Genomic DNA, 27971 nt, shown 5'->3' on the forward strand with positions numbered 1-27971 from the left:
TGAAGGCAAAGGCAAAGTAAAATCTTTTATTCCTGTAGTAGCAGGATTTATTCCCATTACACTAACTCACATCCTAGGAACAAATCCTGGAGACTTTTGCTGTTTGTTAATTTAAACACTTAACAAAACTCTCCCTCAAGAGCTGCTTTACTGAGGCTTTCTGCAGGTTTTACATACACAAGGCAGGTGGCAAAGCACTCAGCAAACTTGAAAAATGTTTACATATTCCTTTAAACAAATTATTTCTGACAGTTCTGGCAAAAAGCATTCCCATCCCTCCCATATAGGCAGTTGCAATTTTCACTGCTTCCAGTTTATTTTCAGAGCAGAGATGGATGCACATGAGAGAGGCAGATCAGCAGTGACCTTGGAGCAGACTGCTTTTGAATGGACCAAAAGAAAATCTTCCTATGCAGAACTGTCAATTTAAAACTTACTCCAAAAATGAGAACAATGATTTGGTGCATTTCTGTGCCTGCAGAACTCAGTGCAAATATTTAAACAACAAAACACATGTATATTACTACCAGATATATTCAATAGCACTACTGCTTTACAGACCATGGAATTAATTTGGAAAAGACTAATTTTATTTTAAAGATGTTTGAATGTTGCTTTTAGCTACTGAGGATTTTTTTTTTGATTAGTCTTCTCAACAATGAGCTGAAGAAACATCACTTAATAAAAGTCCACCACCTCCTTTATTCAGCGCAAGATTTTTAATTTTAGCCAATTTGACCATGAAGTTACTTGCAAGGTATCTAAGTAAAAATTTACCTTAAAATATATTCATAATTGAAACTAACAATTACGGTTTTGTTAAACTGGGAAGACTTTTCTGGAAAGAAGAGGCTTTTCTACAGCAAAGTGCAAAATGCTCTGTCAGCAGCATAGTAAGGTTGTGTACTCAAAGTGGAAAAACAAAACACTGAAAACCAGAACAATAAACCTCAGTTTTTCTTTATACGGTGGAATATTTTTGTCATTTCTGACAGACTCAATAAGAGGCCCAGTGTATTTTAAAAAGTATTAGAGTAGGTGATTTTGTTTTCACATTTGCATGTTGTTTGGCATGGGTGGATGGTAGTCCACAATTACCAAGTTACCAGAAGTCCCAAGGGTACAAACACTTTTGCCCTTCTCCCCCCTCTTTGTTCTCCAAAACTCAAAACAAACCGAGCTATGAAGTGTACAACAAATGTGGCATTCTGTGACTTAGCCTTCTATATTCATTTAGCCTACAGTTTCACAGCTATGAAATCAAACACACACAATATGTGAGAAAGTTTTATCATTTTAGAATCAAAATATCCCTTAAAATATTTACATTTTACAGTAAAAAGGATAGCAAAACACAAAGTAATGTACAAGCTTAGGTATTCAAGTTTTTGAAGCATGGAAAATGGTGGGAAAAATGAATTTACTACTACAAATAATTTTCAAGAATTTAGGTTAGAAATGCTTTCTTATTAAAACAAGTGCAGTTTAAAGCAGTAACATTCGAGCAGCTCAGCCTTCCAATTTCTGGTCACAAACTGCTTCAGATGCTTAGGAAAAACTTGAACCATAATATAACGAAATATACTTGAGTTTTTATTGTACTACTGAATAATTTAAAAAAACCCCAAACTCTTCACACCACCAAGCATATTACATTTTGTTGTAACATGTGGATTCTGAGGCTTTGCTGCAGTCTTTAAAAACAGTGCAATTTAAAAACAAGGGTATTGTATGAAAACGACCTTTAAAATTATCAGGGCATCTTAAAACAGAAGAGAGCACAAATTACCAAAGGCAGCAACTATATTGCAGACTTGACTAAAGCCAACTTCCTCAGCTAAGAAAATTCCTAAGCCTTTATTGCATATTAATAAAAAGAAATCTTTAAAATTTTGAATATACAGCAATGTAAAATTTTTAAAATATTAAACTCCTACTTCTAGCGATAGTTGGTATAATGAAAAAAAGGATGAGTATTGGTACATTGAGTGGTACCAAAACACAGACTTGTTTCTGCAAAACACCAACACAGAATAAAAAACGATGGCACAATCCTAGCAGGCTCTCTTTTTTTTGTCATACAAAGTTTTACGACATTACTCTAACAGTTTTTTAAATAGGATTTTAAAAGACTGCCTGCATCTTTTTACCTTTTGCTTTTAGTTCTGTCACTGTGGTCCCTATGTCTCTCTCTGTTCTTTTCACTTTCTCGTTCTCTATGCTTGTCTTTGTTTTTCTCCCTCTCCTTATCTTTTTCATGAGCCTGTTCATCACTTTTAGTCTTCTCTGTCTTTTTTTCTGGATTTCTAGTCTCTCTGGGACTTTTTCCATCAGCAGCTCTGTCACTGTGTGGGGATCGCACTCTTTCTTTGTCTCTCTGTCCTTCCTCTCTACTCTTCCGCTCTCTCTCTTTTTCCTGGTTTCTGTCTCTGCGCCTGTTTCTGTCAGAATCTTGCTCCCAGTATTTTTCATTGCTCCACTCTTTTTCATGCCTGTCTTTTTTTTGGTGATGGGTTTCATTGTAGAGTCTTTGACGATCATTTTTTCCTCTACTGAATCCTCTCTCTAAATGCTGTTCTTCTCTGCCCCAAGGATCGTTGTGGCGCCTTTCTGGTCTCCTACTGTCTTTACTCTGAAAAAAATTTTCTGGTCCCAAAAATCTTGATTGTTTGTGAGCCACTGGTAGCCCTTGTGCAATGGGTCCAGCATACTGTGGTGGCTGACCTGATAAATGAGCTACTGGTGGCCATGGCATCATTGGATTTTGAGGAAAACCAAAGCCAGGGGGAGGAAGAAGTGGAGGTGGTAAATGAGGAGGAAATCCAAACATAGGGTTGTTTTGTGGAGGGAAGTTATGAGGTGCAGGAGCCTGAAACTGAAATCCAGGTGGATTAGATTTAGAATGCTGAAAATTCTGCTGTGGAGGTCCAACAGATGGGAAGCTGCCACTTGCAATAGGGCTTGGGACTTTGGAAATAAATTCAGAACGAGAAGAGTTTTCAGTTTCAAAATGAGATGAAGTTGCGGCTGGTCCTCTTCTAAATGAGTTCACTGTTTCAATGTTTTGCATCAATCCATCTTCTTGTGAGTGTTTGGTATCTTCTGCTTGTGATGCAACTGTGTTATCTCCCTTAGCTGCAGCTGAACTGAATGGTGTCTCATTGGTTTGTGCCTCACTTTGATACAGGTTTAAGACCCCTTCTCCAGAAAGTTGTTTATTTTCTGGTTCTCCTTGATCATTTCCTGAAGCATTTTGTCGGTCTTCATTTCTGCTAACATCTCCATCCTTGTTTTCTGAAATATTAGTCTGCTGGCTTCGTCCAGCTGCCTGTCGTGGGTCTCTTTTAAGATTAATAAATGGTGGTGATTTAGAGGTATTAGCAGTAGTACCTTCAGCAGAGCCTACATTAACATTGTTCTCACTGGGCTTTTTTCCTGAATTTGATGAGGAAGAAAAGCTGGAATTTGTGCTCCTTCTAACTTCCTGTGCAACACTATCCTTGTCTGGTATCTGTCGCTTTGGGTCATTTTCTTTACTTTCTTCAGTTTCCTTATTCTGTGCCTGAGCAGACAAATTTGCTAAAAATGCTTCTGTGGAGACATCTGGAGGTTTTCCCTTAAGACTCAGCCCTATCAAAGAACCAGCATTTCTTGCAGAACTTGAGGTCCCTACAGCTGCTGCATCCACAGTTGCAGCAGCATTAGTGGATTCTTGAGGATCATCCAAACCAGTCTTTGCTTCACCAGCTTCAGCAGTTACATCAGCAACATCCATGGTTTCTTCTTTCAAGGTTGCCTGTTCATTTAATAATGGTATCTCTTCACTAGGACCTGCTTCTGACTTGCTGTGCTCATACACCTGCCCTGTCGTACCCAACAGGCTTTGAAGAATATCGTCCACTGGCAACGGTTTATTTGCTAGCTCCAGAGTAGAAGGCTGATTTTCCCATCCAACCAGGACTCCAGGAAGAAACCTGAGAGGCTTTGGTGGTTCATGTTTGGTACTTTCCACCATTGGTTCAGTAACTGCTGGGGCATCGTCTGTATTAGACTGCTGTGGTTTATTTCTCTGCTTGTGTAGCACAGTTGTGAAGGAATTAAAAAAATTATTTTCCTCTTCTTCTTCTAGTGCCAAATCATGATGTGAGACTTCAGGTTTGCTTGGCTTGCTTTTCTTCTCTGGTGGCAAGCTACTCAAGGTACTTTCAGCAGCTTCATCTGCAAAACTACTGGTAACACTTGAAACAGCAGTAATCTGCCTCTTCATCTTCTGGCGAATTATCAATCCCAGTAATAAATTTGGTCGATGTATTTCAATCCCTGTACAAAATTGCAACAGCAATTTATCACCTCTTTGTATTTTGGCTAAGACAATAATTTTAACAAAAATAACCCCCACATACTTACAATATCCTATCAAAAGTATTAATCTTATGACATTTGAATTTGTTCTGCTTGTCATGTTAAACATTAACAATACTTAAAACAATAAAAATATGTATTTCCAGTATTAAAAGTATGACTTCAAGCACTGCAACTTAAGATTGGTTCAAGTACACTATAACTTCCAAATAGAGAATATGAGACAGACAGGACATCTAATCTCATCAGAATCAGCATGGAAATTAAACATCAAGTTAGTCTAACCCAGCTACAACATGGTAACAGTGGTAGCAAAGTATAATAGGGAAAAAAAAAAGTAAAAAGAACACCTGCAAACAAAAAGCCTCCTCATTCATTTGTGTTAGACATACTTCTTCAAAGATTTACCAGGAGCAAATTTCAGAAATGTTTCCCTCATTCTAGGAAAAGTGCTGTGTTCAAGGCATACTATTACCCATCTCCTCACCATCTATTTTGTTCCATATAATGGTAAAAAAAAAAAAGACTTCTAGCTCATTCTCTCTTCATTTTGGGCCTGCCTATCTCAAAAAGAAAGATTATCCAGAAATTGTTATAACCAAGATAAACTGATGAAAAGTAACTTAGGTGTACACAGATAAAATGAGTGCCATTTCAAGGGCTTTTCTTCCTTGCCCATCTATGTTTTAAACTTTCAATGTACTTTTTGTAAGGAACTTTGGAGTACTTGAGAAAAAAGATAAAAAACAATTCAAATAATGAAAAATACTATTTTAAATTGAGAGTATAAATTTGGAACATATGCCTTCTACCATAGTCCACTTGTGTGACTCAGTTTACTGACATTGCAACCTACAAAAGTTCCTGTGTTAGAGAAAGAAGGTAGCTGACATAAAACAAGGTTGTAAACACTAATCTTTTCATCTTTGAAGTATCACAATAATCTAGCAAGGGGAAATTAATATATTTTCAAGGAAAGTAATATAATAATACTATGGTAAACTCATTCCATATTTGAATAAAACAGCATTTTAAAATTTTATTTCCTCCTCTGACTGCCAACATCTTTAAGCAGCGTTATAATAATAAAATTCCAAATTCCAAGCTGTACTTACCAGGCCCATCAAAAGGCACAAGCTGATGAGGGACTTTATCTGAGGAACCTAAAGGGATGAGGTACAAATCTTTCACTTGCTTCATATTATTGGCTGCTACACCATAACGTTTTCTACTGCTGAAATAGGCGAACAGCAACGCATAGGAGATCTGATCTTCTTCAGTTACTGGGGTAAAGCGAACCACGCAGATCTCCTGTTTACACAATGAGAGGGAAAAAGATGGTAAAGAATATTTTTCTGTGAAACGTTATTTGTTTACTGACTGCTCTTTATTTAAAAGAAATGTGCTGAGGAGAAAAAGCTATGCCAAAATGGCAGAGAATAGAAGAGACAGAAGGAGCAGAAACATGGCCAAAAATAATTCAGAACTAGATAAAACAAGTAGAAAGCATTTAGTATGAAAAAATTAATTGAAGTACATGACAAAAGAGCCAATATTTTAACAGCCAGCTAAATAACAAGTTTCAGGGAAGCTTGCCAGCTTCCAATGAATTATTCCACTCTCTACCCTTAACATTGCTAGAAAGCTGTGTTTTGTAGTCTGTTGTGTCCAAGATGTCCATTAATAATAGTGGAAGACCAGTATTCAGATCCCAGAATTATGCCCAAAGCCCAGCTCAGGAGCTGATGTTGTTTGAACAGCCTGGAAGATTGGACAGAAGAGCCTCTACAAAACTGAGGTGGCACCTAAGCAGGCTGAAATTAACAGGCTGAACTTTGTCAATGTCAGCAAAGGCAAAATGCAAAATCTTGCACTTTGAGCTGGAGTAACGCCATGCACCAGGACTGGCTGGGGAACTGAGTGGCTGGAAAACAGCTTGGCATAAAATGAAGTGGGGATCCTGATGGACAAACCAGGAACTGGTATATGAACTGGCGATGCATCCATGCCAAGAAAGCCTACTCCAATCTGGGTGTCAGAATCAAAGCAGTCAGCACACCAAGGGAAATGGCTATTTCTTTCTATCCAGCACTTGTGATACACCACCTGGAAAGGACTTTCAAGTTTTGGGCTCGCCAGCACAAGGACAACTGGCACACAGTGGCATAAGTCCAGCAAAGAGCCACTGAGATGGTTGTGCACAATGTAACGCTACTGAAAATGAAAGGGTAACACTTGAGAGGTGAAGTGGTATCCAAACATTCCTGACAAGTTACTGTTACAAGGACAGGTATTCTCAGACAGCAGGTGACAGTTTAAGGTTAAGTAGGAAGAAAACAAATACCAGCAGCTGCCACCCATCCCATTCAACAAAACCATGAGATATTCCTAAAATTCACATATTTTGCAAATGTTTCAAAGAGGAAAAAAAACCCAAGGATCTTTAGGATGACTAAGATGCATATTAAACAGCAAGTCTTTACCAGATAAAATTCTTACCTTGGTCCCTGAAGCTTTGATTTTTTCTACATAATCCCAGACAGTGTGGGGAGATATCCTGCCACCTACTTGAATACTATCAGGTAAATCCTGTGAGAAAGGACAACAGAAATGTGAATCTAAATAAATCTTGTACTATGTCTTTCATCCAGTATCTGTTTCATAAAAATCAAAGCATACTTAGTTCTTTTATTTCTTAAATTGTAATTTAAAAATATCAGTAGAAGTTACAACAGAAGAAAAAATTAAATTTTGGACATAGATTTTCAGTACAAAGTGATATGTAATAAATTAGTTATCATTCAATACTGCTCATCTATGCATTGCCAAAACTACCCTTTCTGGTAACATTAACTGCAAATATAACTGTACTGTGCTCTGGGAACCCTCAAGCTATCCATCACATCATACCACAGTAAGAGCTCCACACCTATGTTCATAATAAACTTTCAGAATCTTCATCATGAGGGGAAAACAGAACCTACCCATGTATGTACATAAAGATGTAAATTCTTGGACATTACTGAGTTCACTGTTCCCAAGGAAAATAAACAGAGTTTCAGAAAAATAATTTTTTTGAAATAAAGTAGAAGAGTTTTGAAAAATGTATCATACTCATATAGCAATCCTTAGCCTGCACTTCCCTGAAGATCTACAGCAAAGTAAAGACAATCTTATTAACAGAAGACCTAAAGCTGATGCATCCTGTGTACATGTCAAGAAGGAAAATTGTGCCTTATAAGCTCGCTGATCTTTATTTTGTAACATGAAGATAACTACTATAAGCAGTTACATGCTTTTCCAGTCTCTCAGACACAGAAGAGAACATTACATAAACTTTTTTTTCAGGGACAATTGAGTCACAAAAAACTCCATTATGCAGGTTTCTGTTATAGATGGGAAGATGAACCAGAGGTTCCTGTAATGAATAATGCTTGACTTGCAAATATAGACCTTAACCAATGTCCTCCCACAAATATTTCATTCAGTACAATGATCATGCCTCACTGTCTATCATTATACTAATAATAGCATACAAGATAAATAGGTTGGTAAAATTAATAAATGAATTGTTCATTCTTTTCAATAAATATAAATACCTCTGTTAAATACTCAAAGGAGCCAGAAACTGGGTAAGCTTTAATGACAAATTTTGCTACTGAAGGCATATTGATAAAGCCCTTCCAGATGAAATTCAGGCGTGCCAGAAACAGACTTTCACATTCCACAGTACCAGGCGTTTCTGACCTAAGAAAAGGACAAAAAAAACCCTCACTCAGTTTACAACATGACATATCAGGCAAGACAGTGTAAATCCTAATATTTTTTTATCAGAGAAATGCAGAATTATCAAGAATTTTCTTTTTCAGTTAAGCATACTGAAGGGTCAACAAAAAAAGACAAGCAGACAACAATATTTCTTTTCTTCCAGTAGAGTAGCTCTACGGTACAGGAATAAGTCAGATGAGCAGCACATTAGTTTCCTAGTCAATATCTTTTAAAAACAGAGGAGTTGCTTAGTCTGAGAATTATCAAATGCTATACTGAAGAGGACACAAACACATACAGGTGCTGCAGAGCCAGAGAGATGCTCCCCTGCCACAGGTAAAAGATGACAACACACTGCCTGCTGGCCTATACTGCTTTCCTAACTCCTACATTTTGTGCCACCACTGTCTGTCCACCATCTGAATGCCTGTGTCACCCTACTCTCTCCTTGTACCACAAGCTGGCTCCTCATGTCATCTCATCTATGCATCACTTCCACACGCTCGGTGTCTCCTCCTAATTCCACCTGTAAAAAACTGTTCTTCCTGCCTTTGAAAAAAAGCCACAGTTTTGTCAACAAAGTAGCTGAAAAAATTAATAGGATGACTTAAATAATTTCACAGGAGAGTGTGTCTCAACCTGAGATTTTCCTTATGAAAAAGACTACACATTTCAACATTTCCCAACATGCTGCTATCAAAATATTCTAGGTATACTATTAGCAGTTTTAAGCTGCCCAGTGTTGTGCTGTTACAGTAACACTGTAACCAATATTTATGTCTGTTTACACTGGATATTACCTTGAACTTGCTGTAAGCTATTCAAAAAATAAAGTTCACTATCCTTGGTAAAAGATCACACTGTCCTGATAAAGGCAAAACTTCAGCATGAACTCTGGTCAATTCTAAATAATTAGGAATGGATGTTTTTCTCGCACCAGAAAGAAACAGCCTCATAAACGGCAATTTCCTTTTTAGTGAGTAGCAGGGTGTGGAAGAAAATGAAGACAGCTGACAGCAAACACATCAAAGCATCAAACAAGCTGCTGTTACCTGCCATTTCTAGAAGAGCACTACTTTGGCATTTGAAGCTAGCCTGATTTATCAGTGTAAGTGCTCTGTTTAGAGCAATATCAAATTTCCTGAATTTATATATACACATATATAAAGACACACTTATTTAAATGCAGCACTATATATACACTACATGCCTTAACAGCAAAAGACAATATGAAATTTATATTGGGGTTTTTTGTAATATGAAATCTTTTTAAACCTTGCTGCACCAGAACACACTGGCTTTCCGGGAAAAGTAAACTGTGTGGTAATTAGAAGTTTGCAATCACAACAATATATGTAGTATTATGTATATAAATGAACAGCATTTACTCCAGCAGAGAACTCCATTCTAAAAAGGTGTATGACTTCAAGTACCCAAATGGATTAAAGAAACACCATTATAAAAGTAGCTTTAGACATAATAGGTTAACAAGATTAATAATATCTTTCATTTAAAAAGACTGTTTATACAGCTTATATTACTTTGGGAGAGGTGTGAATGACTTTGATGAGTCTTGCTTATCATCATCCAGTAATTCTGAAGCTAAAATACTTGAGGTGGAGGAGAGTGCGTCCGCAATGCTCTCTGCTTCATTGTCGGACTGCTTCCGTGCAACCCCAACAGACACCTTCACCTTCTTCCCTGACAGATCATCAGTCGGTGGTGCCATTCGGCCTGCAGAAAAGGAAGCACAAGGGGTTTCACTTTTTAGTAAGGAAACAAAAAGATGACTTCCTCTGAACACAAGGAAGACACACCAAAACCAGTACATATTGCCAGTGAAGTGGGATAAGATACTTATTTTACACATATTTATACCCTGTATAAGTTATTACATTGTATATGTTTATACAGTACTTAACATAATTTTGTCATTGCAATGGCATAGGATAAAGAAATGAGGAATCAAGAGTATTATGTACATCCACATAGGGATTGTACTCTCTGAAGCTGTTGTTTTAAAAGAAGACAAGTTTATGCCAATAGATTATCCTTTAATAGTCTCTTTTGTAAATGATGAAATAAAACATTCCTTCCACAACTTTGTTAGCAAACTAAGTAAAAACCCACATTTTTTAAAATTCTTGAGGTATATTGAGATTTATGACTGAAAATTAGAAAACTGCCATCTATTTATTTTCATGTGCTTTCCCAAATTACCTATGCAGATTTTGCAGTTTAGATCAAAGAGATGATTTTTATGTTGACTTGTGGTGTCCGGAGATGCGGATTCATTTATTTCTTTATCCTTTTCAGCTTCTTCTGACTTCTCAAACAACTTCGTATTAGGTTCCTAAGAAAAGGCAAACACATTTCAGTTAGGTTTCTTTAATCCCTCTGTTAATATTCCTAATATTGTTTAAAAGTTGTATGGTGTTTTCCTCCCTTTAGACATAAAGCTCTTCCTTCAGCTGCACAGCCTAAAATTCTATCAAAAAACTTCAAATTCATTACAATACTAATGGGTATTCTCAAATATATCCAGGTACCATTTAGAATATTTTCTAATTTCTACTACTGCCAGAATTCATTATACAGTCACAGATACAACATAGAAGAAAAGAAACCAACAAAATCACCAGGCCGAGAAGTCAGTAAAGATAAAAGAAAAACTAACAGATAATCATAGACTTGAACAACATAATCATAAACAAAACACTTCACAACCACATTGCTTATGAACTAAACACACTGTAGTGCCATGCTTTCTTTTCTACCTGAATTTCCATTACTTCCTCTTGTTCTTTCATTGGTGTCTCACTTTCAATTTCTATTTCTCCTTTGTGAGTAATTTTTGTGATAGGTCTTCTTTCAACCTCCCTCTGCTCTTTCTCAATCATTTCAATTGTCTGTGAAAACAAGTAGTTATGAGTAATTATTCCCATACAGTAAAATTTGGAAATTCAGAAATATAAGAGCTAACAGTATTGCAATTAGGGAACCCTCTAGGAAGAAAAATAATACATTCTTATTTTGCAAGTGTCAAGTGGTGTCATAAAGCAAACATGGAAGCAGCAAGCATGGAAGAGCTAAAGAAAAAAAATACATCCATTGTTTTCCCATAATAACAGGGACAATGTAGGATATAAATATATGCAAATTTGTGTTATTTTTCAACATTTTGTTTTTTAGTACATAAACCTAATGCTTTACCTCAAGAAAAAACTTAAAAGGTATTTTTAGAAATAATGGAGATGCTAACTTGAATAGCACTGCTGCTTTGCTTTCTTGCAATAAAATAAAATAAAAACCATTATTTGTAATATTTCCTCTTAAAGCACATTTCCATTTCTTACACCAGGAAGAGGTTGTGTTGGCTGTGCCAAATGTCTCAAGCCTAATTTACTTAGGAAACAAGAATTCTATGATTGCTTTATCTGTCTGAAAAATACCAACATACTTATGAATATCCTGGGGAAATAAAAAAAAAATAATTATTAAGTAGCAGTCTCAATGCCTTGCTCAAATAGTAACATGAAAAATACAGTCAAGTGTATTTGTTTTACATGTTTTACATGTTTCCAGAAATTCTGAAGCATTTCTCTGAAATAATTAGGACGCTTTAGCAATTTTTTGAACAGCATACACTTTTTTGGGGAAGATATCTCTCATAGCAGTGGAATTTTATTTTGCATGGTCTGTATTCAGAATTTCACTGATGTTTATAAAAATAAATGTAAAAAAGTTCCACTACAAAAGATTTTGGATAGGTACAGAATACATAAACTTTTCATTCTTTCTAGGCCCTTGAAACAAGATAATCAGCAAGTGTTTTTCCACAGAAAGTAGCAAAAAGTTATCATGATTCATAAACAGGTCTAGCCACAATGTGCAATGACAAGGAAAAAACACAGGAATAACTACTACTGCAAAGCACACTGCAGTCTCTAAAACAGCATCCCACTCTACTAAATTAGTTATTACCAAACATTCATTCTGAGCACACAGACGAATTTACATTACCCAAACATTGTGCTTTTAGATTTTATGATGTGGAATATAAATACCAAAGATCCTGTCAACATAAATCCACATTTTGTAAACTAGAAAATTTTTAATGGCCAATTTTAAGCAGTTATCGTCAGACTAAATGCCCAATAAATGGAGCAATGTCTAACAAAAGGAATTTTCTATAAAAATACAGATCCTCTTATTCCTGTTTCTCCTTCTAAATTCTCAGCATAGTACACAGAGTGACATTCTGCTTTGAGAAGTCATGCCTAAACTAACCTAGTAAACTTCCTACACTTTCTTGGATTTCTGTTGCTGCCTGTTTTTTTTTGGGTTTTTTTTTTTTTTTTTTTTTTTTTTTTTTTTTTTAGGCTGCTTTTCCAACTGGCAGATCAGGTTTTCAGCTCTGGATTTACTTCTTGGGGACTGATTTGTAACACCTCAGCAGTAAGTTAGAAACAACACCAGTTTGCTCTGGTTTGGTTTGTCCAGTATCTGTTTCTCCCTCTTTAAGAAACTGGTGTTTATAAAGCTCCAGCAACAGCTTTAAAATCATGTGGAAAATAAGGACAAAGAAGCCCTCTGTGAGACGGAAAGAAGAAAAAGCCAGCAGCAACAAAGTTGCAAGGCAAAGGAAAGTGCATGGTTTCCTCCCCTCAGAAACTGACTACAATCCTTTCACTTCGGTCCTACCAACATTGGGTTTTGAGTACTAAATTAATTACAGAGATCCTCCTGCTTGGTTGCAACATCCATTCTGCTCTTTCTGCATACATTTAACCTGCAAACAGAAGTTACACATGCTTAGGCTGTCAAATAAACAACATAACTTGACAAATCTCACATGTCTGTTTTCTCTCTGTCTCCAAGCAGCCAGCTCTTTGGAAGCCAGTTCTTCTGGGCTCATTTTTATTAGATGATCTGGAGTAACCTCTCCTTTCAGTACTTTCTTAAATAGTATCTAGAAGAAAGAAGAATAGTAACTGTTGCTGTCAAGACAAAAATAGCCCACAGCAGGAAATAAAACAGAGAAGTAACATACAACATGCTCTGTACAGCTAAATGGAGTGTGTGGGTTTGTAATTACCTCCACTCCAGGAAGCAGTACTAGATTTTATAACACATAAAGCTTAATTCCAAAGCTCCATTTATTCTACAAAACAATGTATCTACACATACCCTTAATGATTAAATATATAATTAACTGCTGTTTCAAAGGAGAAGGAGTCTATGCCCACTGCAGCAGTAACTCAGTTCACTGTTTTTGTTTTTAAAAGTGCAAATCCTCTGCATTACACATCAAAGAGAAGAAGCTATCAAAGAGGAAATCTATGCTTCTTGCCTAAATGAAGTCCTAGGGTAAAAAATGATAACCAACTACTTTAGCAGTATGAGCAAAGAGAAAACAGAAGTTAACTGTTAGATAAAAGTCAAGATAGAAGTTCTTACAATTGGCTCACTGTAATGGCAAAATACTATAAACAAAGTGACTTGATCAGAATAACTGATAAAGCACAAAAGACAGAAGCTGAGGAGGTATGATGTTAAATAATGGGCTCACAGAAAGCAGAATAGAGAGTGAAGACCAAGCTTGAGAAATCTGGGTATTAAAAGGCAGAGTGAGGAGAACCTGGACATAAAAATAGTAGGTAAAATAAACAGCAAAGAATTATGGGGGGAGACAGGAATATTTAAATAATGTATCAGTGGTAAAAAGAAACACAGACTAGGCAAGCTATATCTACTACAGTTTGAAACCAAACAAAAAAACTGTACACTGGGAGCAAGGAGTTGGAGAACTGATGATGGAGAAAAAGACAGAGGACACTGAGAGCCCAAGGAACAAACAACATCAAAAAACCAAGGAAACCCAAAAAAACCCCCAAAGCAGTTAAACTGCAGGAGGATTGATAATGTTTCTAGATTGAAGATGGCTCCTTTAATCTATAGCAAATCAAGGATTTCTGCAAAGGACAACAGACAAATCACACATACATTATTTTTAGGATCTTTCAGATTGAACATTAAACTTCTGTATTTGTTCTTATACTTCGCGTCAGTGTCTCGAAAAAAAGAAAACAGCTCTCTTTCAATCCTTGTGGCAACTTTTGCTGCTCTCTCCTCAGGAATCTTTAAACTGGAGTCTGTCAATCTATAAGAGAACACAATGGCAAAAATTACAAAATACATCCAAATAGTTAACAGTTTTTCCTTTGCCTTCCAAAAGAAAATATTTATAAATACAAATTAATAATTTCATTTCTTAATATATCTTTACCTTTTCATAAGAATTTCCTTAAGAGACTGTTTAACGCTTTGTCTTATCTGATCAGCAGAAGGCTTGGAAGCTGGCACAGCTGGCAGGTGTGTTGCACTAATGGATCCTTTCTCATTTTTCTTTTTCTTAATTTCTTGTTTCTCATGCACACCTATCAAAACACAGTTAAAAATTGTAAAATACACAAGTAGGTTTATTTGGAAACCTTTGCTGCTGATGGAATTATTTTAATGATTTTTAATTTTTAAACTGCTAAGAATTGAATCCTCCAGAAGAAGGACCGGACCCCCTAGGATGGTTTGAGTTTGGTTGGGTTTTTTTTCTTCTTTGGTTTGGATTTTATGTTACTTAGATGAATCCAGAACAAAAACTTCCTTAGCAGAAACAGGGGGTTTGCCCTTTGATTTGCAGCATTTTCGTCTACACCAAACTAAGATGACCAGTGCGCATTAGCTTGATCTTAAGTATGATTTTTAACTCTAAATTTTGGTAACAGCATAGATTCATTTTTCAATGAATAAACTAAGAAATAATATACTATGAAGCACATTAAGCAAAATAAGCTTTACTTTAAAACACCATTTTTCATTAAACTTTTCTAAATCTGTTAGCCATTAAAATTATTTGAACTATAATAATCTCATCTTCTGATTCAGGTAACACTCAAGGTCATTATAAGGTTTGTGTAATAAATAATTCAAATAATGGATAAGTCTAATCAAACTAAAATCATTACAGAAAAATTACTAATTTTCAGAGAGTCAACTGAAAGCTCATTTGTGTCAGCATGTGAACGTGTCACTAATTTTGAGCAGCACCCTCCCTTCAATTTAGGGAAGAAATGGGAACTAAGTAATATTATTTTTTTTCATTTTATAGTCAGAAAAAAAAGAACAAATTGAAGACTGATAAAGGTTTCTAGAATGCATCAGCACCGGCAAATGACCAGAAGAGCTAAGTTATGTAATTTTAGACAAAAATTAAAAGCATGAGTTTCAGAGTAAAGACACAGCTCTCACACAAAATCTCACTAGCTTTGCTGCTGAGATTTCAGTCCCAAATAACAACAACTTCACATTATAATGACCTTAGAAGAAAAATGCTTCCTGGAAGGGAGCTGGGGGGAGGACAAAGATTGTAGGGAGGGTAAATATGTCCCTTCAACCTTTCAAATGAAGTTTTGATGAAAATCTGATGACTCAGCAAGTAATACAATGTTCCTCTCTGAAATGAGTTGACAAAATTGCCAATTTGTTAATTATTATCAAAAGACATCAGTAAGTCAAAATATAATTTATACAGCAATTAAACCAGTTTTATGTATACAAAGCATTTAATACTATTTTATGAAAGAGTATTTCAAAGTCTCATACAATGTTGAAAAAAGTTTAATACAGAGAGGTCCATGTACTTTTTCTTTTTTTTACCACTTTTGATTATGTGAGCATCCTCTACTATTGAAACAGGAAACATACATGTACCTAGGACACATCTACCTACTAAATAAAACTGAAAAAGATATGAGAAATAAAGATCACAAATATTATGGAAACAAGCAGCTCTTCAGATCATCATCACATCCACTATGAACATGATTTGAAAAACGGATGCTATAAAGAAAGGTATCATCCTTCACCACACACAGATGTGAATTGCAGCATGGAGGACAACCCCAAACCTTGGTACCTGATTTTGTGGACCTTTCCATTGTACTAAGGGATTCTTTACTTATTTTTTCATTTTTATCTTCAGGGGACCGCCGAGGAATTGCAGTAGTTTGTGATCCCTTCCGAGCAGGAACATGCTGCCCTTTTTTAGTATCTGAGTCTCTGGACTCTGGTAAATTTTTCCCATCCCCAGATTCCTGAAAGAAACATTTACACATGTTAGCATGCTACTAAATGCACAATCAACCTCTACATAATTACAACACATTTTTCCCATTTTTTCCTTTTTACACTGTACAATGTATCCCCTGGATGTATGTGTCACCATATAATTTTCTAAAGAATTACTGAACAATATCTCAAATTACTGCCAAGCATTGCTTAACATTCTCTTTTAAATATTGGCTCAAGATACAGCACAGACAATTTGCATTTAAGGTCTTTGTTGAGAACCACTAAGTTTGCAGTTATTTTAAAAAGTCAGGGATACTGATGAACATCCCCTAACCAGTTTTAGCCACAAAGGTCACTGATGCTTAGAAAGCATATGTAAAGTACAATTAAAAAGAACAGTTTACATTCCAGAATTTCAATACTACTTCTCAGAAATAAGACAGGCTTACTGATGATTATGTTATCATGAATATGGCATTATATACTAACAAACTGAAGAATTGTCTCAATAATCTTTGTAAATTATCCTTTGGTTAGTAAAATTAGACATAAAAAGTAGAAAAACCCCAATCAAAGCACTAGGCATTCCTTTCTACATACAATCTGAAATAAAAACAATCAAAACTAAAATACTATGGTTGTATTGTTTCCTATTGTTTATCTGCACCTTGTAAACACAGCAAATTGACAGATGTCCTATAATACATTTAGAAATCTGGAAGAAAAATGCACTAGGTTCTTCATCCTTTCTTTGTACACCTGTATATAGGGGTTTATATACACATACAGGAGTAGGACTTCGATGATATTTATGTGTCCCTTCCAACTCAGGACGTCATGTTGCACATGACATGAACATATCCCTGCTCAATAAAGAAAGAGTTTAGCAATACCCTCTTGAAAGAGTCAAGCCACCTAGAAAATTATGTAACTTTGCAAATATTTTAAATTACATTCACAAAGATGTCTGAAACATGGTCTATTAACTGGTAATAGGACAGGCAGAAACCTTCTAACCCCAGTAATGAAGAGAATTAAAACATTAAATAAGACTCACCCGTCGGAAGATTTTGACTTTGTGCTTCCCAGTGTCCTCTGCTTGCTTTGTTTTTTCAGTTGTATTTAGATTACAAGTAGGTGTTTGCTTTGACACCCCCAGTTTTTCACACTCAACTGCTTTTTCTTCTTTATGTTCAAGTTTCACTTGAGTATCTGGTTCATTTTGATCAAAACACTCCATTTTTTTGTCTTCTTCAGCACAGCATTTCACACACACATACTCTTTATCTTCTTCACCCATCTGCTGTGCTTGAGAAAGGCTCAATCCAACACAATCACCATGAAACCAATCATCACATCTACCACAACCTACCATAAACCTGAAAACAAAGTAAAATATAAGTCAGTGAAAACTGTGAAAGAAGACTATGAAAGAAGATACAGCAGGATATATCATAATTGCTTTGATCTGTGCATCTCAATTATTTTTTCTTACCTAGTAAGTGATTTTCTTTGGTGCTTTACATCCATCTCCAGCCTTACGACACGGTATTATCTTCCCAAGAGGTGGGTTTTTTTTGCCTTTTTACTTTTTACAGTAGTCCAAGAGACTATCAAACCTGACTGTGTTTGTGTAACTTGCTTCCAAATCCTACCAAGCTTCTTTTTAACATTCGTAAGAACATTGATTACTATCAATGTTTTTATGAATGTTAAAAAACAAAATCAAAAGTCCAGCAATTCTCAGAAACACTAAATTTGTTTGAAAATACTTGAAAATTTTCTTGCAAGATATTATCCTTGATATGATTGTCATCGATCAACAGAAACACAAGCATCTGCAATCTTCCACAGCAGTATGAGGTCTTTATATGTTTTGACAAACACAATGGGTATATCAATCTACTCTAAATTAGCTGGCATTTTACATCTCATTCCTTAGATGATTACTACCTAATTATTTCTAGAAAGTTGCTTTTCATTCTCTTTACTGGTGAATATGGGGCCAGGAGTCTGGCTTCCAAAATCACCTGTCCAGCTTGCAGTGACTGTTTTCTTTTAAACATGGTACTCGCTTTTACGCTACTCAGCCATTTTATTCAGAGCTGAGTTATTTAAAGAAATGCTTCAAACATCAAAATGACTATTGTTTAAAGGACACCCTTCAACTCACAACTCCCTTAACTGCATTATTTGAAAAGCAGTATCAACTTTAGATACAGATAGTACTTTCAAAGCATTGTAAAGATCACCTGGTCCAAAATAAAAGCTTAATTTCTACTATTTTGTGGAAGCATTTGGAAAACTTCATCAGGTATCACAAACACCTAATTGCACTGATAGGTACAATTTCCAGTTCAAGTATTTGGGAATGACGTGGAATTTCAAAGTTTCACAGGCTAAAAACCAACTGCTTCAGGAGACTTATGTGGTAGGAATTATTTTTTACAAATAATGAACCTAGCACCAAGGAACAGCTTTCAAATGACGTAGGAAGATCTCTTGCAATATCCATTTACATTCTCTTTCCCTTTTCATATTTTTGATGGGGCAGGGGGATTGCTTGTTGGTTTTTGTGTGCATTTTTGTTCATTTGTTGGGGTTTTTCTGTTCAATTTTTATTTCTTCTTTTCATTTTGTTTTAAACTTACATAAACTATATTCAAGATACGTACTTTAACATATAGTCCGGATGAAGAAAATCCAGAAAGATTGTAAGTATTAAAAAAAGTAGAAGTTCTTTGGTAACACTAAAAAGTTATTTACTGAATGCCTAGGTCTTGAATTTCACAGAAGACAGATCTGACTTAAAAAGTAATTAATGAAAACCTGGTCATTTCAGCAACATATTCAAGAGCTAAATACGCTGACCTGCAAACCCTATTTCTTTAACCTAATACCTTACAGATCTCTTCCATAAGGTGATTCTAAGCAAAATGACATAACTTAGGTATGTCCCCACTCAGGCTAGGATCTGCTATCTGCTGACTTACCTACTTGGTGGAACCATATAAACATTACAGTATGTGCTTAGAGCAACTCTCATTCTCCAGAACTGTAAATCAATGTTCCAGGTGGCTTGATGCAGGTATTTTATTCAAAAACGACTGTTAGCTCAGAGATGAATGCTCTCATTAACAGCAGACATTTAAAACGAAAGAAGAAATAACTGTATATTCTGTCCCTCCCTACTCAAAATATGTTAGGATTACATTCTGCTGAAGAAAATATTATTTTGATGCAAGATGAGTCTGAGAAATTTTAGAGGTCCATCAGATTGAGAAAAAGTCCATGATATTTGCTAGATTTGAAGAAACTGGTTTTTTAAGCTAGTTTGGGAAGAAAAATATTTTCTCATATTGAATTTTCTTTTTCTGAGCTGCAAGTATATTAATAGTATTACTGGTCATTAGCTAACAGTATCTGCCCATCTACTTCATAATTTTAATTAGAAAGGCAGAGGCTCCTTCATGTTTTGTCAGTATCTCAATGTTTTCAGATTCATGTTCTAGCAAATTGCAAAAACAAGAAAGGTAATGTTAGGGCACAATTACTTCTGACGGTCTCAGCAGAGTAATACCACAGCATTTATAAACACAACAGAAAAACAAGAAAGACGTGACAGGACTGCTACACAAAGATCACTGCTCCTTTCCGAGAGCCTGGAGCCAAATATGCACAGGCAGGAAATATAAGGTGAGTGCCTATTTCATAACTGCAAGGGTTGACAGTGGGTGCTTTACACAGAACACATCTTGTACCAGTGCAATAAAATACTAGTAAAGCTCTGGGAACAATGAAACTGGTTACAAAAATTCCCCATATGGGATTTTCTGCAAGAGCTGAAATAAAGTTAAACCATACAGCCAAAGCATCATGCTTAAAGGGTGTTTTGGTGTCCTACCTGTAGTTCAAAAATAAAAGGAAACCAAGAATACACCATCATGAAGCCACAACTGCTATTAACTAAATTTTTATTAAAATATATGTAATTTTTTCCTCAGTTTGTAAATTCATGCATTGGAGACCAATTTGTTATACGAGGAAGACGGATTGCAGCATTAAGTAACCGAAACAAACTTTTGATTTGTATTGAGAAAATGGGTATTTGCTGAAGAGATTCAACTAAAATACACAAGATGCTGCACACCTGTAACTTTAAATTGACAGCACATGTCATTTTTCAGCTTAGCTCACACATATTAAGGGGGGTAATAGAGATGGTGTGTAAGTAAGGCACCAGGATAGGTATCCAGTATTAAATCTTTATTTTCAGGTCTATCAAATAAATAATAAAAATTTTAAAAGTCAAAAAACCCTACAATGAATTCAGCTCAGAAAAGATCATTCTTCACTAAGACTACACACCGAGAGAGAGGTCATTCAAGCAAACTACTGAAGATGGAAGATTCATTTGGCTTCATTCCAGTCTTCACAACAAGGTTTCAGTTACACTGTATTTTAACACACACAACAAAACTTCAAAATTCAGGATTCATAAACCAAAACTACAAAAAGAATCAGGAAACGTCCATGATGCCTGTTCTATACAACACAATGTATTGTTTACAATTGTTTTCCTTAAACCTAGTTATACAAAATGGTAATAAAAATACTGGTGCTGCCTGCCTAAAAAATTCACTATTTCTATTAACTGGGGCTTTTTTTTCCACACTAGTAAAATGCAAGACTGCAACTTTTGAGGCTGGGAGAGAACATACTGATTTTGATACCAGTAATGCAGATAATACTTTTTACCATAAGGCCACTTTTAAATCTCTGCCTGTTTCTCTCATCTACGTACAAAACAACTATGATTTGAAGCAATTATAAATAGGTAATGGGCAATGTTCAAACTAAATAGAGGAGTCAAGAAAAACTGAAGCCTGGTTTGAAGGTTCAAAGATGTCCTTTTGCACAGTTGTTATTTTTGACTGAAGTGGTTCTGGTATCTTGGACTAGTAAAACATCAAAGTTTCTGACTGCAGTTTGCTTCAAATCTGAAGTGCAGGACTTTTACCCATGTTGTAAGGCTGGATTGGAAGATGTAAAGCTGAAAGAGAAAGAAAAGTATATTTTAAAAAATTAAATCATGCAATATTCAATGAAAGACTTGCTTTCATTTGACTTTAATATAAAAATCTTTTTTTGGAAGAAAAAATTTTTAAAAAACTGACAGGTGACAGCACACAGTACTATAGCTCATTGGGACTTCTGCAGAGAGTATGATACAGTTTCATTCCTTTTAAGAATCCCCCTGGTAGTCCACATGTCAGCATGAAAAGAAACACCTTAAAATCAGAAAGGAACAGATGAAACATAAAAAGTGATAGAATAATTGATGCAAACCTGCCACAATCTCTCTTATGATCAGAATACTTCCTTTGGTGTGTTATTTGTAATAAATTAAATTCATTTCTTAGATGAAAAACTCAGGACAATTTATTTTCTAAATATATGGTCCATGTTTTAAAATTACCTTCATATATTCAAGTTATGTAACAGCAGCAAGCTTCCAGAGAAAATCATTACTGTAAAATGGGCAGAAACCACCTTACTCATAAAACAGCTTTTCATTGTAAAGCTATACTTGAATAAATCAAAATAAAAATCAGGAGCTGTCAAGAGTTATTCATCAGTGTGGGACAGTAATCAGCATTTTAAGATTAATTAATAATGCATTGCCACAGAAAATTATTTCATCTCAAAACAACTGCTTCTCTTTAATCCTTCATGTTTGTGGTACATAGCAATTGGAAAAAACACCACAACAGGACTCAAATCTTAACAAAAATAACCTCAAAAAAAAAAAACCAAAAAACCCAAACCAAATTATTCAAAAGAACACCCTAGCCCCAAACTCACCTAAGAGGAGTATACCCACTGTTCACTTTTTAAGGATTTCAGTATTTAAAGCAAGTCCCCCCATCTGCACTTCGTCCCTTAATGGCACTGTTCACCAATCTTCTACAGATCTGTTCTAAGCTTGCATTAACATTTCAACTGTTTCTCTGCTGCACCGATGCTACAGACCAGCCAATGTTATAGCAGCGACAAGACATTCATGGCATGGCAGCTTTAGCAGAGTGTATGTTCCACATCAGTGAAGTAGCATGGCTTGATACGAAGCTCAAATGAAATACAGTCTGTCAAAAAAATATCTGCACTACCTTGTAAACGCACAGAGACACGAGCAGTTCCACCTGCTTCCTTTCTGACAAAGTCTAACACAAGTGACGTGATTTTTCAAGTACTGATCTAGAAAAAACCCATAAACCTATCTCAATCACTAGCACCATATCTCTTTATAGAATTCTTTATGAAATTTGCAGCATACAAAAAAGAAACTGCAAACTTATTGCCTAAGTACTAAATTTCAATTACCCATCTTATAAGCCCGATGTTTCTCCTCTTTCTTAAAGGCATAATTTTCTTTGCTATTTATAGTACAGGAACCCCCTCCATATAGGAAGTGGCAGGAAGATAAACAACCCTGTGCTTTTTGAATTAAAGATGAATTCATGAAACATGCCAAACAACAAAGCCAAAACCACTAAATTTCTCCAAAACCCAGAAAATAAAAGAGTATGTTTCCTAATATTAATTACAAACCTGCACAAAAAATTATGCATATATAAACACACATATATACATATTATATATAATCATTAAGGGAAGCTCCATTACCAGTGGATTCCACACACATTGCATGTTGCAGGATAAGTATCATATGCTTTATAAACTGCATTTATAAGAACTTTGTATTTATGTTCATCTTTTATAAAAATATTTTAGACAACTTATGGTATCCATTTGCTTGATTCCTTATTGCCACTGGTATTAATAATAATCCTGCCAATATAGTAACATAATCCATATAAAATCTACAAATACAATTATGTAACCATAAATAAAAATCACAGTGGAGGCCTTCCCTTTGTTAATTACACATTACAATGTTGTTTTGTTTATACTGTCATTCAGTTTTTCTACAGCTGTGGGTGGAAAAGCATGATAGCTTTTAAAATTGCAAGGGTTTTCATGGAGGAAGAAATCAGTAGCAGAGGCAAAAAATTTAAAAGCATCATCCATTACTGTAAACTGATGACATCTTGCATAATCTGCTGCTTTAACACACTCATACTACCTAATGGATGTTTACTAGAACTCGGGCACCATTATTATTATAATAATAATTACTGTTCCTTGTGAAGAATGTTCTCACAACAAATTGTTTGTTGTATGCTATCCACTGATGCCAGGCATCACTACCCTAAAAAAATATGCATATGTAATTTAAGGATGGCTGTAAGTTTGGAGCCTGAAGCTCCTTTCTCAATCACTCTCTTTTGTATTGGCTGTGCAAGCTGTATGACAACCTGGATCCACTATAATTTACTCATATTTAGCACTATTTTTAATTACAAATCTCCTCTTTTAACCCATCTTTAGTATGGGTAAAAATGGTTTGCAGTTTGCATCCATCAGCCAAAGTACTTTTTTGTACTACAGTTCTAAAGGAACGTTTTAGGAATTATGTGTAAGCAAGAAATCAAGAATACTGTACCTTTGCTAAATCAACTTCAGCACTTTCCAATTAACTACGTTTTATAACATTGCTAACTTTTCCTCCATATTAAAGCATAGTTGAAATGTGGGGGGAATGAATACCCTAAGTAAAATCTATTCCTGCATCATTTAATTTTTCTGTGAGGTCTGAGGCCAGTTTGTGTCTAACCACTCAAACTGGATTTTGAGTGCAAGCAACAACAAAACAAAACCAGAAAAAAACCCCACAAAACAACCTCAGAAGAGAATCCTCAAACTCCTGCAGTCTATTAAAAAAAAAATCTTTCTTAGAACTGTTGAAATCAAGAAGATGTCACCAAATTAAAGTTACAAACTTGCTTTGTAATGTTTTCTAGAACATCTGCTTAGAAACAGAGTATCTCAAGCTCTATACTATGAATTATTAATCCAAAATTGATCCAACTTCTTGTTAAACAAGATAGACTATAGACAAGGGAGACAATTTGAAAAATGCCTGTTAGATTTTGTCTATTTGTACAAGCAAGAAACCAGTTCAGACCTCCAGCTGCAGAGAATTTGAACATCCACAGTGAAAAGCAGAGAAATTTTATATTAGCAGATTTCTCAGTGTCTGCAGAGCTACCATCTTCATTTTGCACTATGCCAAGAAATTACCTATTATTTTTAAAATTCAACTATCTTTAATGATCTTTAATCTCTCTTCTGGAAAAGTAACTATTTTTTGTGACAAAGCTTAGTATTTTCAGCATCATCATTAGGAATTTGAGTAGAAACTTCAATCTAAAATTTTTCAATGCAATATGCCTATCAATAGACATACACACTTTTCATCTATAGATAAATGAAAATTTTTGCATATAATTTATGTTATTAGCTGATTAGAAAACATCTGCTGGCAATATAGGAACACACTGGCAATGTCAAACATGTTGAAAATAATACTACGAGTAACAACAAATCAAACTCTGCACTGAAAATACACCCTTTCAGATGTGCTGAAAATTACAAAAAGTCATCTGACTTGTGCAGAAATACAAGGCTTAGTTTTCATATGAAAGAGCAATTCTTTTTAGTTATGTAGCAAAGATAAATCACAATACATCAAGCAAACAGGCTGAGAGAGTCCTAAAGCCAAACACTGACAACCCATTCTCTGAGTAATGAAAAATTATATATAAAACAGCTATGATCGTTGCAGCTCATAAACTTCAAGAGAAATAGAAAAGAGAGCATGAAGTCATTGTTCAAAGCTCAGGTGCCAAACAATGATGATCTATTAACAGAAAGCAAGCAAACATTGTCTCTTACAATGCAAGATGTTATAACTTGTAAACTTTTTTGATCGTGCAAATCTCATGTTCATAAAACAGAAGTCCTCCTTTCCCAAACCCACTGTATCTGCAGTTCAAGGTAAGTGTACTTCGACTTTGCACGAGGCCAGCAAATTACTGCATGGATTCCTAAAGGTATAAATTTACTCCATTTGCCATATGTTGATCTGAAATAAAGCAACATTGAAGTACCATTCTTCTACTCCTGTTCTAACAGGCAGAGTAAAATTACTCTGGGTCAGTTAAGGCCTATGAAAGCATCACCCTTCGGGAATTCTGTACACAAAGAAAGCTGATGCCACAATTTCCACACATTACCTTCAACCTGAATCAATTCTCCAAAGCTTGGTATTGCAATAACAACAATTAAGTGGCTTTACATTTATTACAGGGAATACACAAAGGTTCTAGTGACTACTACTCTGCATCCTGCACTTTAAATGTTACTTTAACATGACATCCTGCAAAGCTCTTGGCAAATTACTTCCCAGTTTGGGGCTGCAACTTCAGTTTAACTTCTCTTCCTAAAAGCAATTTTGACCACAGCATTGAATAAAATTTCCAAAACTGAAATTCCCATAGAGCTATAAACAAAAATGTTGTTTCAGATCTTAGTTCTGCCTTTGACGTTTCTTGAAAATACAGCCATTTGACAGTATTTGTGTCTTACACTTTCTCATTTTCTCTTATACAATGAGAAAAAAGGGTAAGAGGGACCAGCTAGGTGGTTTCAAATGAGAAAAATAAATTCCTTGAAAAGTAGTCCAAACAGCTAACTAAAATTCCCTTTTCATTACAGTAAATGTTGATAGTTTTGATGGGTTTCCAAGAGACAGAATTCAAATTCATCATACACTTCTTCTCTTTTATTAGAAGCACTGTATTAGAAGTATTTTCTTTTTCTTGCTCTAATAATTAAATTAGGACAAAATGCCAAAGCACTGGAGATACAAGTTTTGCTTCCTCTGGTATCTTAATAATAGCAAGTGAACCTGCAAGGTTTAAGTTATTTGTAGCATAAGACAAGTAAAGTAATCTGAAGAAATTAAAACTTTATTATTTAGATTAGTAACAAAAAAAAAAAAGTCATGCACTGACAGTCTTAAATTTTCTGTTATTAGGCATGAAGCACAATAGTGCAAGTTTCCTTATTGCACTACTAAGTCTCTTTTTATCTAAAAAAATTCTGTGTTTATGTGCTAAAAATCTCTCTATGCTTAGCAAATCTGGTTATCTTCTGCTGAAAGTGCTGGTTGTGTCAACAGTTTTGCTATGCAGACAAAAAGTAACACAATTCCAACACAAAAACCCTAAAACACTGAAGACTAACATTACAAAACTGATGATACCCATAATTACCATCTGTGGCAACTCATGGGCTGTCTCAATCCAACCTCAACTGGTGATTCATACACGATATTATTCTTCTGGCAGCAGTAAGAACTGGCAATGCAAAATTGGGTTTGTTGAACTCAATCCTATATTGATGTGTATCCCTGTATCTTCTGCAATGCTACTTTGACTTTATAAACTAAAATAAGTAGATTTAACTGAGTAACTGCCACATCTTCCCACACTGGTTAGATCCATTTAGTAATAAAAATTAAGACTTTCTGAACTCTAACAAGACATTGAAAAAAACCCAAACTACAGAATGCTTAAAATAGTAGCAAAAATAGAAAGAATATAGCACAAGTTCAAGTCAAAGCTGCATTCTTAACAGCTACCAAGTAGATTAAATTCCAAATATCATATTTTAATTTAAAAATATCTACAGAAGCATTTTTTATCCAGAAAGCAGCCTTTTGGGATGTAAACAATTCACTGAAATACAGGCTACTCATACAGTTTTACTGTCATGGTAATGCCTAAGATGACAAAAACTAAGGAAATGCAACCTGCTTAAATTTAAGCACTCTTACAAAGACAGATGATATGAGTCTTAAAAATAAAAGGATTTTTTTTTTAAAACACAAAACCACATGGAACTAAATTTGAGCATCCCTTCAATCAGGTAATCCTCAGCAACCAAGCAGAGCAAACCTCTTATTGATTCTCTTAGTAGTCTACAATGATGCAGTTACTGCAGCTGTACAGTAAATGAATTTTCATGTATTTGTTTTTTAAATATGATACAATGAGTCAATAAAGCTCAGAAGGGCTTCTTAGATACAAACAAATGGAAAAAAACCCCTCAGGTGCCAAAGATAATTGTTCCATATTTCTCTGTGATGTATAGAGTTCTAAAGCACAATCGTTATAAAGTACTATTAAAACTTTCTCTCACATAAGATAATCACAAATATCTTCAATTTGACATTAAAAAACCAAAAACTAGCCTAGCAGGTAGAACAGCAAGAAAAAATACTTCAATATTAAAACACAGTATGTGTAATAAAGGAATTCTTATTCTTGGACTAACAGCTCATTAGTGAAACCGAATGGTCTTTTTCAGCTCACTTACTGTGCAGAACAAGTTTTGCCACAGAGGGATATTATCAACTTCAGCTGCAACCTCATTATTAAGTTTAAAGGTAATTTCAGATATGGAAAGTTTTGAGAGTTTTTTTTACATTCTTCTTCCTCTCTTCCCTAGTAATTACTTAATTACAGTTACATGAAACCTCAGGGCACTGATTACACAAAGTGAAAAAAAAAAATCTCTGTGTCTCTACTATTAGAATTGGACCTATACCAAATAAAAGTCACATGCAAACAACTATTTGATTTTTTTGGTTTATAGTGATCCTTCCACTTAAGAGGATTCTGGAAAGAAGGAATGACAACCTGAAACACAGGTACCTAATCTTTTTTCTATGAAAAAAACCC

At 35.1% G+C, this 27971-nt stretch overlaps 1 protein-coding gene across 5 annotated transcripts in view; it reads right to left on the reverse strand.

Annotated features, from left to right (window-relative positions):
- Positions 1-27971, reverse strand: part of PHF3 (PHD finger protein 3) — a 50677-nt gene continuing 22706 nt past the window's right edge. For 4 of the 5 annotated variants that reach the window (XM_030235275.2, XM_050973124.1, XM_030235274.2 and 1 more), the window contains 12 exons: positions 17318-17639; positions 16106-16283; positions 14420-14570; positions 14137-14293; positions 12986-13102; positions 10908-11039; positions 10351-10483; positions 9672-9864; positions 7962-8109; positions 6862-6951; positions 5478-5673; positions 1-4320 (listed from right to left, as the gene is read on the reverse strand). In XM_030235275.2, coding sequence (XP_030091135.2) covers positions 2147-4320; positions 5478-5673; positions 6862-6951; positions 7962-8109; positions 9672-9864; positions 10351-10483; positions 10908-11039; positions 12986-13102; positions 14137-14293; positions 14420-14570; positions 16106-16283; positions 17318-17639 — 3991 coding nt within the window. In that variant the 3' untranslated portion in view covers positions 1-2146. Of the gene's footprint in view, positions 4321-5477; positions 5674-6861; positions 6952-7961; positions 8110-9671; positions 9865-10350; positions 10484-10907; positions 11040-12985; positions 13103-14136; positions 14294-14419; positions 14571-16105; positions 16284-17317; positions 17640-17755; positions 21264-27971 lie in introns of those variants that run through there. The other variant, XM_030235277.2, reaches the window with a different exon arrangement.

This window comes from Serinus canaria, chromosome 3, assembly GCF_022539315.1.
Source record: "Serinus canaria isolate serCan28SL12 chromosome 3, serCan2020, whole genome shotgun sequence".
Lineage (NCBI taxonomy): Eukaryota > Metazoa > Chordata > Aves > Passeriformes > Fringillidae > Serinus > Serinus canaria.